This window comes from Chrysochloris asiatica, unplaced genomic scaffold, assembly GCF_000296735.1.
Source record: "Chrysochloris asiatica unplaced genomic scaffold, ChrAsi1.0 scaffold00033, whole genome shotgun sequence".
Classification (NCBI taxonomy): domain Eukaryota; kingdom Metazoa; phylum Chordata; class Mammalia; order Afrosoricida; family Chrysochloridae; genus Chrysochloris; species Chrysochloris asiatica.
In genome coordinates this window covers 14,117,756-14,131,345 of record NW_006408551.1, presented here as the reverse complement: position 1 = coordinate 14,131,345, position 13,590 = coordinate 14,117,756, and the positions used below count along the sequence as shown (strand labels likewise).

Here is a 13,590-nt window from a genome sequence, read left to right as displayed (position 1 = left end):
CAGAGAAACAGAGATGCCTGAGATGGAGACAGAGATGATGACGTGGAGTGATGAAGCAACTGGGGACTTTGGACCCAGAGAGGGAAAGGGACTGTGGGCCGAAAACTGGGGGGAGGAGGGGGAAGTGTAGGGGGCGGGTTTCTGGGATATACCCTTTGGGTGGTTGATGATGCATGGAGGGGATTGCAACCATGTCAGTGAGATGATATACAATGGAATGAATGTAAAGCTAAAGTTCTCCCATGTAAACTATCATATAATTCACAATAAAACATTAAAAAAAAACAGACTGCCTTTTAAGGCATCTCTTAGTGGGTTTGAACTGCCAACTTTCATCTAGTAGTTAATGCTTAAATCATTTGTACCATTCACAGACTTTTATCTATATCTGAAAGGATTAAATAGATTTCTATTTCTAATATTCCCAGAATAATTTTTTTTCTAGTAATTTTATTTTTGCTACATCCTGAAATAAATTATATTCTCTAAAACTGGATTCTATATTAATCTCTGCATTTCTAGGATTTTTATTCTTTGCTCCTTTTATTTAGGACAATTCAATTTGTTTTCTTTTTCCCTAGTAATAATACAAGTAACCATATTGTATAGCTTTGTATTTCTTACATTACTTTTTTAAAAAGTTTTTATTGTGCATTATGTGAGTGTACATGGGAGAACATCAGCTTTACACTCATCCTATCATATTTTGTTTCATTGCAATGATTACAATACCCTCCCATGCATCATCAAATATCCAACGGGTACACCCCAATGGCCCGCCCCTGCCCCCCCACGGCCTCCAGCACACAGCCCCTCTCCTTCCCTGACAGCGTCCCCAGCTGCTCCATCTATCCACATCTCTGTCTCCATGCCTGTGTCACTGACTCTTTGGGTAGGGTCAGACTCTCCGCTATACTCACTTGATGGTCCCAGGGACCTCTGCTCCTGGGCTGCAAAATCAATCACTCCCCTCCTTTTGTCAAAAAACATCTAACTCTACATTTCCGACTCTAATAGTCAGCCCTGATGGAAGTTATTCACTATTGTACCACAAGAATGTACCCATTTACTTTCGCCAGCCTGGTCCCAACAGATTGGAAATCATTCAGTAGAGGTTCTACCTACCCTTGCCTGTCTGGAACTAGGCTCCCTCTTGAAAGCTTGTAAGCCAGTCACTTCTTGCCTTTATAGCTACCCCATACCCCCATTTTGGGTAGCCAATGTCTAAGTTGCCCATGTCTGTCAACCCTGTGTACCGATGGGGTGGCAGTGATCCTTGCTGTAAATATTTGCTCCCTTTTGTGGTGCTGAGGGTTAATGAGTCAGACTGTAAAGCCATTTGAACTGCAAAGTCGGTGGTTCAAGCTCACCAGCTGCTCCTCAGAAACCCTAAACAGGGTTGTCATGGGCCAGAATCGACTTGATGGCACTTAACAACAACAACAAACATCCATAAGTATAGGTGGTGGTGTTGGTTATATGCCGTGGAGTCAGTTCCAACTCATAGTGACCCTGTACAGGGTTTCCGAGGCTATCAATCTTTACAGGAGCAGAAAGCCTCATCTTTCTCCTGTGGAACAGCTATAGTTTCAAACTACTGACCGTGAGATTAGCAGCCCAATTCATAACCAAGTATAGGTTAGTTCATCAAATTGTAGTGGGTTACTCTTTTTTTCTCCCCTCTTCTTTCTTCTTCTAGTCGAGTTCTGATCATCCAGCCATTGAAGCCAGGTCAAGTGGGTACTATTTGCAAATATGGGTGTTCTTGTGCCTCTCCCCTCACTTCATATCAGCTGGACGCTTCACTTTCTGCTCCAGTCCTCTGTGGCCATGTCACTGCCTCTGGGCCCAGGAGTCTATCTCCACCCGGGTTCGCAGGGGTCTATTGAATGTGGTCAGAATTAGATCTGAACTTCATTGCTGTTTTTTACCCCTCTTCCCCTTGTCGGTGACCAATGTGGTCACCAGCCAGACCACATGCCTACTCGTGTAGTCCCCTTGAGTCTTAGTCTTGGATGGGAGTTTGCACTGAGGGGTCCCGACCACTTGCCTTGATGGCTCCCAGGCAAACAGCTTACTTGTTCTTGTAGTAATCAATCAGAACACCATTATTATTTCTGACTATTTCCTGCTGGTCTTTCTTCACGAAGTATCTTCTGTTCTTCTAGCTGCTCCAGGCTGGTCCTTTCCAGGAGAAATTTCCCACCTCAGACAATTCTGAATGGGGTTCTAGTTTACACCTGTGGTCTTGTACAATGCAAAAGCTCCACAGGAGGTCTCTTGCACTGGGCAACTTCTAGCCCCCATTAAGGTATTCCAATCAGTTATAGTCTGAAGATGGAGTTAAAAGCTTTCTATTGTGATGTTTATGGCTATTCCTTATTCCCCTGGTCAAGTGTCTATTTCACAATGGTAGGCAAGGGAAACCAAGATTCAAAAGACAGCCAAGCATCTTAACATTATTCCCCTCTTTTACATATTCAAACCATGCCTCAATTCCTCTATCCCAAAGCCCTGTTGTCCCAAGGTTGTGCATCCATCATTTACCTGTTTCCCACGTAGCCCATGAAACCTGCCTAACTGTTCTCCCATCCACCTTGTTCTTCCATTCCCCTCTTCCTTCTTTTGTGTTGCCCACCCCACCCCCATACCCCACTCCCAAGCTATCTTGTGTCTATTGCCTACCCTGTGCTCTACCTTCGCCTCCTTCCCTCCCCTCCTGTCATCCCATACATCCCGGTGATCAGCAATTATATATATATAGTTTTTTTCCTCTTTTGGGTGGGTTCTTTTTCTTAGTCCTTTACAATAATGGTCCTATACAGTATTTCTCCTTTTGTGACTAATTTCACAAGTTTCATCCATGTTATGCAGTGGCTTGCAGCTTCCTTGTTGTTCTTCAAGGTAGCATAGTATTCCATTGTGTGCATGTGCCAGTTTGTTTATCCATTCTTCAACTGATGGGCATTTAGGCTGTCTCCATCTTTTTGCTATTAGTGCTGCTACGAACACTGGTGTGCATATATCTACTTGTGTTATGGCTTGTATTTCTTGTGGGTAAATATCAAGTAGAGGAATTGCTGGATCATAAGATGTTTCTATTTCCAACCTTCTGAGGAAGTGCCATATTGCTTTCAAGAGTTGGACCATTTAGCAATCCCACCAACAATATAGGAGGGTCCCATTCTCACTGCATCCTCGCCCACATTTATTGTGCTCTACTTTTTGGATCTTTGCTGTTATTGCTGGTGTGAGGTGATAGTTCATTACTGTTTTGATTTGCATCTGTCAGATGGCTAGTGATCATGAACATTTCTTCACATGTTTGTTGGCTGCCTGGATCTCCTCCTTGGTGAAGTGTCTGTTCATGTCATGTGCCCATTTTTTAACTGGATTGTCTTTTTCTTGTAGAGGTGTTATAGTTTCCTATGTATTTTAGAAAATTAGTCCCTTATTTGATGTGTCGTTGCAGAAGACTTTCTCCCATTCTGTGTCCTTCTTTATCTCTTATGCTGGTTTTTGTCTGAAAGTTTACTTTATGGGAGATTAGTATTGCCCCTCCTGCTTGTTTATTGTTGTAGTTAGCTTGGTATATTTTTTTCCATCCTTTAACTTTTAGTCTGTTTTTGTCTTTGTGTGTAAGGTGTATCTCTTGCAGGCAGCATATTGAAGGGTCTTGTTTTTTTTATCCATTCTGCCACTCTCTTCCCTGGTGCATTTAATCCATTGACATTCACTCTCTTCCCTCACGCATTTAATCCATTGACATTCAATGTAATTATCGTTAGGTATGAATTAATTGCTGCCCTTATGTTAATTTTTGGTAGTGCTGTTCATTCCTTTGTTCTGTATGCTTTCTTGTGCTGAGTTTGTATGTTTTGTGCCATTTCTTGTTGGTTTCTTTTTAGTTTTCATGTTGACTTGTTCTAGTTGCAGGTTAATTTTTATGGTAAGTTGTGAAATACTAACTTTCTTTGGGGATACCTTATTGTCTATTAACTTTTCTCTGCATTTAAGACAATCTATTGTATCCTGTGTGGAAGAAAGATGAGACTTTCTGCTCCCGTAAAGATTTACAGCCTCAGAAACCCTGGGCAGGGTCACTATGAGTTGGAACCAACTCCACGGTACTTAATAACAACATTGTATATTGTAATCTACCTGACCTCCTCACCACCTGGATCTCTGTTCCTACATTTTCTCCTTCTTTGACATTGTTATTAATTTTGATCTTCGGTTGACCTCCCAGCTCTTTTGAATTCATTATTGTAATTTTGTTCTGTTCTGGACTATATGTGTTGGCTGAGTTTCAGGTGGTGTTGCCACGCCTGTCAATCTTTGTCATCTGTTCTTGCTTGTTTTCAGTCAAAAGAACTCACTTTAGGATGTTCTGAAGCGCTGGATTGGCTTAGACAAAATCTCTTAGCTTCTGTTTATCCTGGAATGTTTTGATTACACCATCATATTTGATTGACAGTTTTGCTGGATAGGTGATTCTTGGTTGGCAGTTTTGCTTTTTTAGGATTTTGTATATGTCTCCCCATTGCCTTCTTGCCTGCATGGTTTCTGCTGAATAGTCAGAGTTTAATCTGATTTGCTTGCCTTTGTAAGTAACATTTCTCATTCCCTGGCTGCTTTTAGGATTCTCTCCTTGTCTTTGATTTTGGAGAGCTTAATTATTATATGTCTTGGTGACTTTCTTTTGGGGTCTATCCTTCCTGGGATACATTCGGCTTCTGAATGTTTATCTTCTCATCTTTCAAGATATTAGGAAAATTTTCTTCCAGAATCTCTTCAACTATGTCCTCTGTGGACTTCTCTGATTCTTCCTGTTCTGGAATGCCAGTAATTCTTAAGTTGTTCCTCTTTATGTTATCCAGCATGAATCTTAAATTCTATTTTGATTTTTTTATTCTTTTTTCTGCTTGCTCTTCTATCTTAGCAGTACTGAGAGATTTGTCTTCCAGCTTGCTGATTCTGGCTTCCATCTCTTCAATTCTGCTCCATTCCCCTTTCAGTGTATTGTCCATTTCTGATATTTTATTATTGATCATCTGGACCTCTTTTTGCAGGTTTTGAATTGTTTCCAACGCTGTATAGATCTGCTTGATTGCTCCTGTAGTACTTTCCTGACTTCTTCCTTGTTTTTCTCCACCCCCTTTCAGAGCATTTAAATTTGTTTCCCTATCATTCTTCTGAATTCCTTCTATGGCAAATCCAAAATCTGCTCTTCCTCTTCTGGAACGCCTTTGTCTGTCTCCAGCTCATTTGTCTCAGTTACTTTTTTCTGTTCTTGGACATGTTTTGATACCTTTTGTTGTGTTTTGTTGGTCATTTCCAGTAGTTTTGTGGGGTTTTAATGCTTAAATGGATGTTTTCTGCTGTGTTAAGTTTACTGGGTGTCTCCTGGTAGATATGATCAGGAGATAGGCTTTCCTGTTCACATGTAATGCTTAGCAGCTGTTATTGGCTCTTGTCTCAATGGTGTAATATTATGAGGTATGCTTGTAGCTTGGCTATATGGCCACAATTGCTGACTCTTCTTGGGTAACGTAGGGAAAAATGCTCCCACCTCCAGGAAAAATGTGTGATCAAAAGGCCCAAAAGCAGAAGCAATATACAATCAGAGACAAAAACCACCTCTTTAAAACAAAAATAAAACTGTGGCTGGCTGGCCAGTCGCCTTATTACATAGGCAGTGTGTGTGTGTACCACAGAAGCCTCCAGTAGTGGGTGGGGGTGTCCACTTGCTCAGGCCCCTCTTCTAGTCATCACCGTAGAGGTGTGCAGAGAGATATTGAGAACTTAATGGGAGAAAGACTGTTTACTATTTTTGTATCTGAAGGTCAGTTAGATATCTTTGTGTGCACAGCCTAATTCTTGAAATAGTTGCGTCTTTTTATGTTGAAGTTTTATAGATTGTTTGTATGGTTTGTCTGTCAGGCCAAACCTGCTTTTTTTCTTGCTGGATAGGCAGGAGTATAGGGTCCCATATAAGTTAACTTTAGGGTTGGGACCCACAGGCATAAGTCCAAAGCAGCAGCCAAAGAATTTGCCCTTGGACCAATGGGGCTCTTTCTCTCTGTGCCATGGGAAAGCTGAGGTCTCAACGCTGGACTTTTTTAGGGGTGCACACCCACCTGCCTGAAGGTCTCCAAGCTAGGCAAAGAAGGCGAAACAGGGAAGAGGAGGAAAATATGTGTAGAATCCCCCCACAACTCCTTTAGTGCTGGTTCCCTGTGCTGGTCTGGCTGTAGCCCGGCCCTCTGACCTCCAACCAGGTGGGTTGGCTGCAGAGGGAATCCCATGTCTTGTCCAATTCTTAAATCGTATTATTTTTCTTTATATCATGATTTTTTTCCACTGGCAGCTGCGGGAAACTGATGCCCTGAACCTTATGTTAGATCCAGAGCTCTGGTGCTGTTCCATGAGACAAGTGTCTCTGGGTTTTCAGCTCCTCCACCATGAAGCCTGTCCTACCTGACTCTGTTCTACAGCTGCCAAACCAGAAGTCCAATGCATTGAGCTCTTACATTACTTTAAAAGAAAATTCCATTCTTACAGCATTTTATTTTCATGCTGTATCTATTCAAAAATCCTTAACGATACAAACTAGGCTGTATGAGTCCCAATCTTCACTATTTTTTTTTTAATTAGGTTATGTTCCCTGAATAAACAAATATGATCACAAAAGGAATTAAAGTATGACTACTTACCTCCTCTTCAATTGCAAATAATTTTACAATATTCTTGTGGTTGAGCTTTTTCAGCACTTCAAATTCTCTCATTTGAACATCTACTGGTCGAAGGAAGCTTATATTATTAAATACTTTGATAGCAAATAAATCACCAGTTTTCTAAAAAAAACCAGAGAAATGTTCTATTTATAATATTGTAAAGAACATACAAAGGCATCATTAAAACTACAGCTTGCTATAGAGCATTCTGCATTACTTTTAAGTATCATTTGTAGCAAAGTCTTGAATTTTTCTAAAGCTAAGATAAATCAACTATTGAATATTTCTCTAAAATTTTATGCTTAAAATATAGAAAGTACTAATTTCTTTATGTTACAAAGCTTACATTATGACACATTAGTGGCAAAGACAGTCACTTACATATCAGAAAATAAGAGCTCTAGTACTATAAACCTGAAATTAAATTTTAGAGAAGAAACTGAAAATTCAAGTGTCACTCCAATGCCCAACAATTTTTAATTAATCAGCATACAGACTGAAAACTACATCCAATGTAAGAATTTTTTTTCGTAATCTCAAAGTAATGTATTTAGTGATTTCTCCCCTTAGCTGTGACGATGTGTGGGTGCACGGTTTGAGTGGAAGTTGGAAAGTAAGGCTAATGCAGACTCCTTGGCTGGATTATACCTCTACTTCCCTGGGTAACTCTCTGTAATGTCACCTGGATGACATGGGCAGACTGTTCATTCACAGGTCATCCATTGCTGTGGCACATGTACTCACAGCACCACACTCTCACTCCCTCATGGTTTACTGAAGTAGATCACACACAGAATAATGCACAGTGTAGTTGGTAGGAAATCTGAGAGATACACAGTAAATGCTTAAATTTCAGTTAAACTTTACATTCTTGTGTTCTTCATGCTAACTAACCCCTCTCCTTTCTTTCAAACACTCCAGTCGACAATTCTTTCAGTCTAGATTGAGTTCAGTCTTACTTCTCCCATTCATCCAAGGCTGAATTTCCCTGGAGTTTCAAGCACTACCTGCTTGTAGGTATTTCATGGCTGTTTGTAAGATCCTCTACGTTGTTCCTGCTTTGGAGCCCTCTAGATAGCTTTCCACAAAGATTCGCCATTTACACATAGGAATTTTGTAGTAATTATCCTACACTCACCTCAGAAGCACATCTTTTTCTTAAAACTACTTAACTGCCTCACAATCCCCACCCATCAAGATCACAGGATCACTATGTGATTGGAATGCTGGTGTGGCACTGTAGGGTCAGTACTGCAAGGCAAACCATAAATTCTGCAGTCCAAACCTACCAGCTGCTCCCTAGAAACCCTATACAGGATCACTATGAGTCAAAACCAATTCAACAGCACTTAACAACAACAATAATCTATGATATTGGTCCTTAGGTGGTACAAATGTTAAGTACTCAGTTACTAGCTGAAATGCTGATGGTTTGAACCCACTCAGAGGCACCTTAGAAAGCAGAGCTGGCAATCTACTTTCTTGAAAACTCTGGGGGGGGGGAGGGGGATACGGGACCTTATGGAGCAGTTCTACTCAGCCACACAGGGTTATCATAAATTGGAACTGTCTTGAAAGACAACTAACAACAATAATCTGCAATAACTACTCTTGGTCACAAATACACATGAAAGAAGAAAAGGACTGATGAATGCTTTCAGACAATATGGAAACAGAACAATAATGTACCAGTAGTTCAGTTACACTACTATTCTATTCATACAGTCAGGATAGGGAGCCCTGGTGGTGCCATGGTTATATGCTCACCTACTAACTAAGAAGCTGGCAGTTCAAACCCAGCAGCCACTCTGCAGGAAAAAGATGTGGCAGTTTACTTCCTAAAAGACTACAGCTTTGGAATGCCTATTGGGCAGTTCTGTTGTATAAATTCACTATGGGTCAGAACTGACAGCAATGGGTTTTAATGACACTACCAAATCTGTACTGCTACAGACATGAATTGTGTTCCCTCAAAATATGTGTTGGAGTGCTGATGGTGTGTTGTAGGATAAGCACTGGCCTACTAATCCACAAGGTTAGCAGTTTAAACCCACCAGTCACTCTGAGGAAGAAAGAAGCTTTCTGCTCCCATAAAGATTTATAGCCTGAGAAACCCTATACAAGGTATGAGTCAAAACCTACTGGATGGCATGTAACAACCAACAAATCTGTGGATGTAAGTCCTATTTGGGAACAGAGTTTGCTTTGTTAGGTTAATGAGGCCATACCAATGAAGAATGGCTTAAATCCACTCTTGAGAAATAAAAAGAAAAGATTAGACAAAGAAAAGCCAGGACAAATGCAGAAAGATGCCATGGGGAGATTTCCAAGGACTATAGTGAAGAACACTAGAGAAGGATTTCCCCCAAGAGCAGAAAGACTGAGCCTTGACCTAGACTCAATATCTTACATTCAGGCTTCTAACATCCTTAACCATGACAAAAGAAACGTCTGTTTTTTAAAACCAACCACCTGTGGTATTTGTTAGTTTTTTTTTTTTTTTTTTTTGGTTTTTTTTTGTTAGGTTCCTTTGAGTCAGCTCTGACTCAGCAACCCTACTGATGCACAAAAGGACGAAACACTGTCCAGTTCTGTGCCATTCTCACAATTGTTACATTTGAGGCCATTGCCGCAGTCATTGTGTTGAGGGCCTTCCTCTTTTTCTTTGATGCTCTATTTCACCATGCATGATGTCCTTTTTCAAGGACTGGTCCCTTTTGATGATACGTCAAAAGTACATGAGTCTAAGTCTCATCATCCTTGATTCTGAGGAATATTCTAGCTATACTTCTTCCAAGACAATCTGTTCTTTTGGCAGTTCATGGGCCTTTCAATATTCTTCACCAACACCATTGTTCAAATTCATCAATTCTTCCCCAGTCTTCTTTATTCACTGTCCAACTTTCATATGCATATATGATGTAATTAAAAATACCATAGCTTGGGTTAGGCACACCTCAGTACTCAAAGTGATATCTTTAAAGCTGTCTCTTGCAACAGATTTGCCCAATGCAATATGTCATTTGATATCTTAACTGCTGTTTCCATGAACACTGATTGTGGGTACAAGCAAAATGAAATTTTTACAACTTCAATTTCTTTTCTCAGTTTATCATGTTGTTTATTGATTCAGTTGTGAGGATTTTTGTTTAGGTGTAATCCATACTGACACCTGTAGTCTTTGATCTTTATCAGTAAGTATTTCAAGGCATACTTGCTTTCAGGAAGCAAGGTTATGCCTCCTTCATACTGCAGATTGTTAATAAGTCTTCTTCCAATCTTGATACAATACAGTCCAGCTTCTCAAATTATTTCCTCAGTATACAAAGTAAGTATGGTGAAAAGACACAACCCTGGCGCACACCTTTCCTGATTTTAAATTGTACATTATTCCCTTGTTCTGTTCAAACAACTGCCTCTTGTCCTACGTACAGATTCTACATGAGCACAATTGTTCTGGAATTCCCTTTCTTCATAATGCTATTCATAGCTTGTTATGATTCACACAGTAGAGTGCCTCCGCAAAATTGATAAAACCTTTCAAAACAAAGGTAAAAACCTTTCTGGTATTCTCTTTCAGTCAAGATTCATCTGACGTCAGCAGTGATATTATTTGTTCCACATCCTCTTCTGAATCTGATTTGAATTTCTGGCAGCTCCCTGTAGATGTACAGCTGCAACTGTTTTTGAATGAGTTCTGGCAAAATTTTATTTCCATATGATATTAATGATATTGTTTAATAATTTCTGTATTCTGTTGGGTCATCTTCCTTTAGGATAGGCTGAAATACGGATCTCTTCCAGTCAGTTGGCAAGGTAGCTGTTTTTCAAATTTCTTGGCATAGAATAGTGAATGCTTCCAGCACTGCATTCAGTTTGTTGAAACATTTGAATTTGTATTCTATCAATTCCAGGACCCTTGTTTTTAACCAATGCCTTCAGTGCAGCTTGGACTTCTTCCTTCAATATTGATCACATGCTACCTCTTAAAATGGTTGAACACTGACCAATTCTTTTAGACACAGTGACTATGTTTTCCTTCTGTATTCTTTTGACGCTTCCTGTGTTATTCAGTATTTTGTCCATTTTATCGTTGTTGTTAAGTGCTGCCAAGTCAGTTCCGACTCATAGCGACCCAGGATAGGATTTCCAAGGAGTGACTGGTGAGTTTGCACCGCACTGACCTTGTGGTTCAAACAGACCTTGTGATCCAGTGCATTATCTTCCAGTGTCAGTCTCTTCCCACAGATGCAGTCAATTTGATTCCTGCGTATTCCATCTGGCAAGGTCCACGTGTATAGTCATCATTTAATGTTGTTGAATAAAGTAATTGCACTAAAGAAGTTGTTGGTCTTACAAAATTCTATCACGCAATCTCAATCTCCAGTGGCATTTCTGTCACCAAGGCCATATTTTCCAACTACTGATCCTTCCCCTTTGTTTCCAATTATCTCATTACCAGTACATGTTTGACCAATTTCAGAATGAAGAGACAAGTAGAATTTTTAAATTTCTTTATCACTGGCTTTTAGGGTTGCTATGTAAATTTGAATTATAATGGCATTAACTGGTCATCCTTGTGTGTATATCCTATCACAGACAGCATTGTATTTCAAGACAGATCTTGAAATGTTCTTTTTGATGATGAAAGTGGTAACACTCCTTTTCAAATTATCATTCCCAACATAGTAAGCCATATGATTGTCGGACTCAAAATGGCCAGCACAGTCCATTTCAGTTCCCTAATGCCTGGGATATTGGCCTTTAAGTATTCCATTTCTGATGACTTCCAATTTTCCTAGATTCATACTTCATACGTTCCATGTTCTGATTATTAATGAATGGATGCTTTCAGCTGTTTCTTCTTAGTCTGAGTCACGCTTCATCATCAAATGAAGGTCCTGAAAGCTTTGCTCAATTCTCATCATTAATGTCAAGTCTACTTTGAGGAGGTAGCTTTCTTCTGTGGTATTTTGAGTGTCTTCCACCCTGATGCTCATCGTTCTGGCACTACTTAAAAAATATTATTTTGCTGCTATTCATAAGGTTTTCAGGGGAAAACTCCTCACAAGGGAAACACCTAGTCCTTCTTCCTATTCTTAGTTCGGAAGCACCACTGAAACCTGTTTATGATGGGTGATCCTGCTAGTATTTAAAATACCAGTGGCATAGCTTCCAGCATCACAGTATCACACAAGCCAACATAGTACGACAAACTGACAGATGTGTAGGGTCTGATTCAGCAGCATTAAGAAACTAAGACATATACCATCCCAAAGAGAGATTGCTATCGAGTACTGTTGTTGTTGTTAAGTGCCATCAAGTTAGTTGACTCATAGTGACCCTGTATAGGTTTCCGAGGAGAGCTGGAGGGTATGAACTGCCAACCATGTGGTTCACAGTCTAGTGCTAATCCTACAGTACTAATGCTTATCTCAAATTCAGTTTAAAATCTAGAGCGTTCACACAGAGGGACAATACAATACTGTAATGTACTTCTTGAAATCTAGGCCAGTCTTTTCCAGACTTTGGAAGTTACGTCATACCTGTGATACTACTGAGATATGCTTAATGTGGGATTCTACCATTTTCCTTCTATTCACTTGTCATTTATTACCAGCAATTTATCAGTCCCTAAGTCAAAACATGTACAATAGAGATCCAGTGTCAAAATCAATTTGACAATACATAAAAACATGTTGTTAAGAGCCATCGAGTCGGTACCGACCCAGAGCGAGCTTATGCACAGTAGAATGAAACACTGTCCGATCCTGGGCCAATCTCACTACTGTTGCCACACTTGAATCCATTGATGCTGCCACTTGGCCAATCCATCTCGTTTGGGGTCTTCCCTTTTTTCTCTGACCCTCCACCTTACCAAACATGATACCTTTCTCCAGTGACTGGTCCCTCCTGACAATGTGTCCGAAGTATCAGAGACGAAATTTGGACACCTTGGCCTCTAAGGAGCACTCTGGTTGCACTTCTTCCAAAACGGATCTATTGGTTCTTTTGGCACTCCATGGCACTTTTAATATTCTCCACCAACACTATAACTCAAATGCATCAATTCTTCTACGGTCTTCCTTATTCACTCTCCAGCTTTCACATGTATATGAGGTTATTGAAAATACCGTGGCTTGGGTCAGGCGCACCTTAGTCCTCAAGCTGACATCTTTGCTCTTCAACACTTTCAAAAGGTCTAGTGCAGCAGATTTGCCTAATGCAGTATGTCGTTTGACTTCTTGACTGCTGCTTCCGTAAGTGTTGATAGGTGATCCAAGAAGAATGAAGTCCTTGACTTCAATCTGTTCTCCGTTGATAAGAATGTTGTTTATTGGTCCAGTGGAGAGGATTTTTGTTTTCTTCACATTGAGATGTAATCCAAACCATGCTCTTTGATCTTCATCAATAAATGTTTTAAGTCCTCTTCACTTTCAACAAGCAAGGTTGTATCAGCTGCATATCGCAGGTTGTTAATGAGTCTTCCACCAATCCTGATGCCATGCTTTTCTTTATAGAACCCAAATATTTGCTCAGCATAAAATGTTGAATAAGTATGGTGAAAGAATATAATCTTGTCACACACCTTTTTAAATTTTAAAACATTCAGTGTTCCCATGTTCTGTTCGAACAACTGCTTCTTGGTCCAAGTACAAATTTCTCGTGAGCACAACTAAGTGTTCGAAATACTCATACTTCGCAATGTTGTCCATAGCTTGTCATGATCCATACAATCAAAAGCCTTTGCGTAGTCAATAAAGCACAGGTAAACATCTTTCTGACATTCTCTACTTTCAGCCAAGATCCATCGGACATCAGCAATGATATCCCTCGTTCCACGGCCTCTTCT

General features: G+C 40.1%; 1 protein-coding gene across 1 annotated transcript in view; it reads right to left on the bottom strand.

Annotated features, from left to right (window-relative positions):
* TBK1 (TANK-binding kinase 1) overlaps positions 1 to 13,590 on the bottom strand; it is a 92,626-nt gene that overhangs the window by 72,907 nt on the left and 6,129 nt on the right. Inside the window, exon 2 of the mRNA XM_006859518.1 lies at positions 6,717 to 6,857. Within this exon, the coding sequence (XP_006859580.1) occupies positions 6,717 to 6,857 (141 nt within the window). The remainder of the gene's footprint in view (positions 1 to 6,716; positions 6,858 to 13,590) is intronic.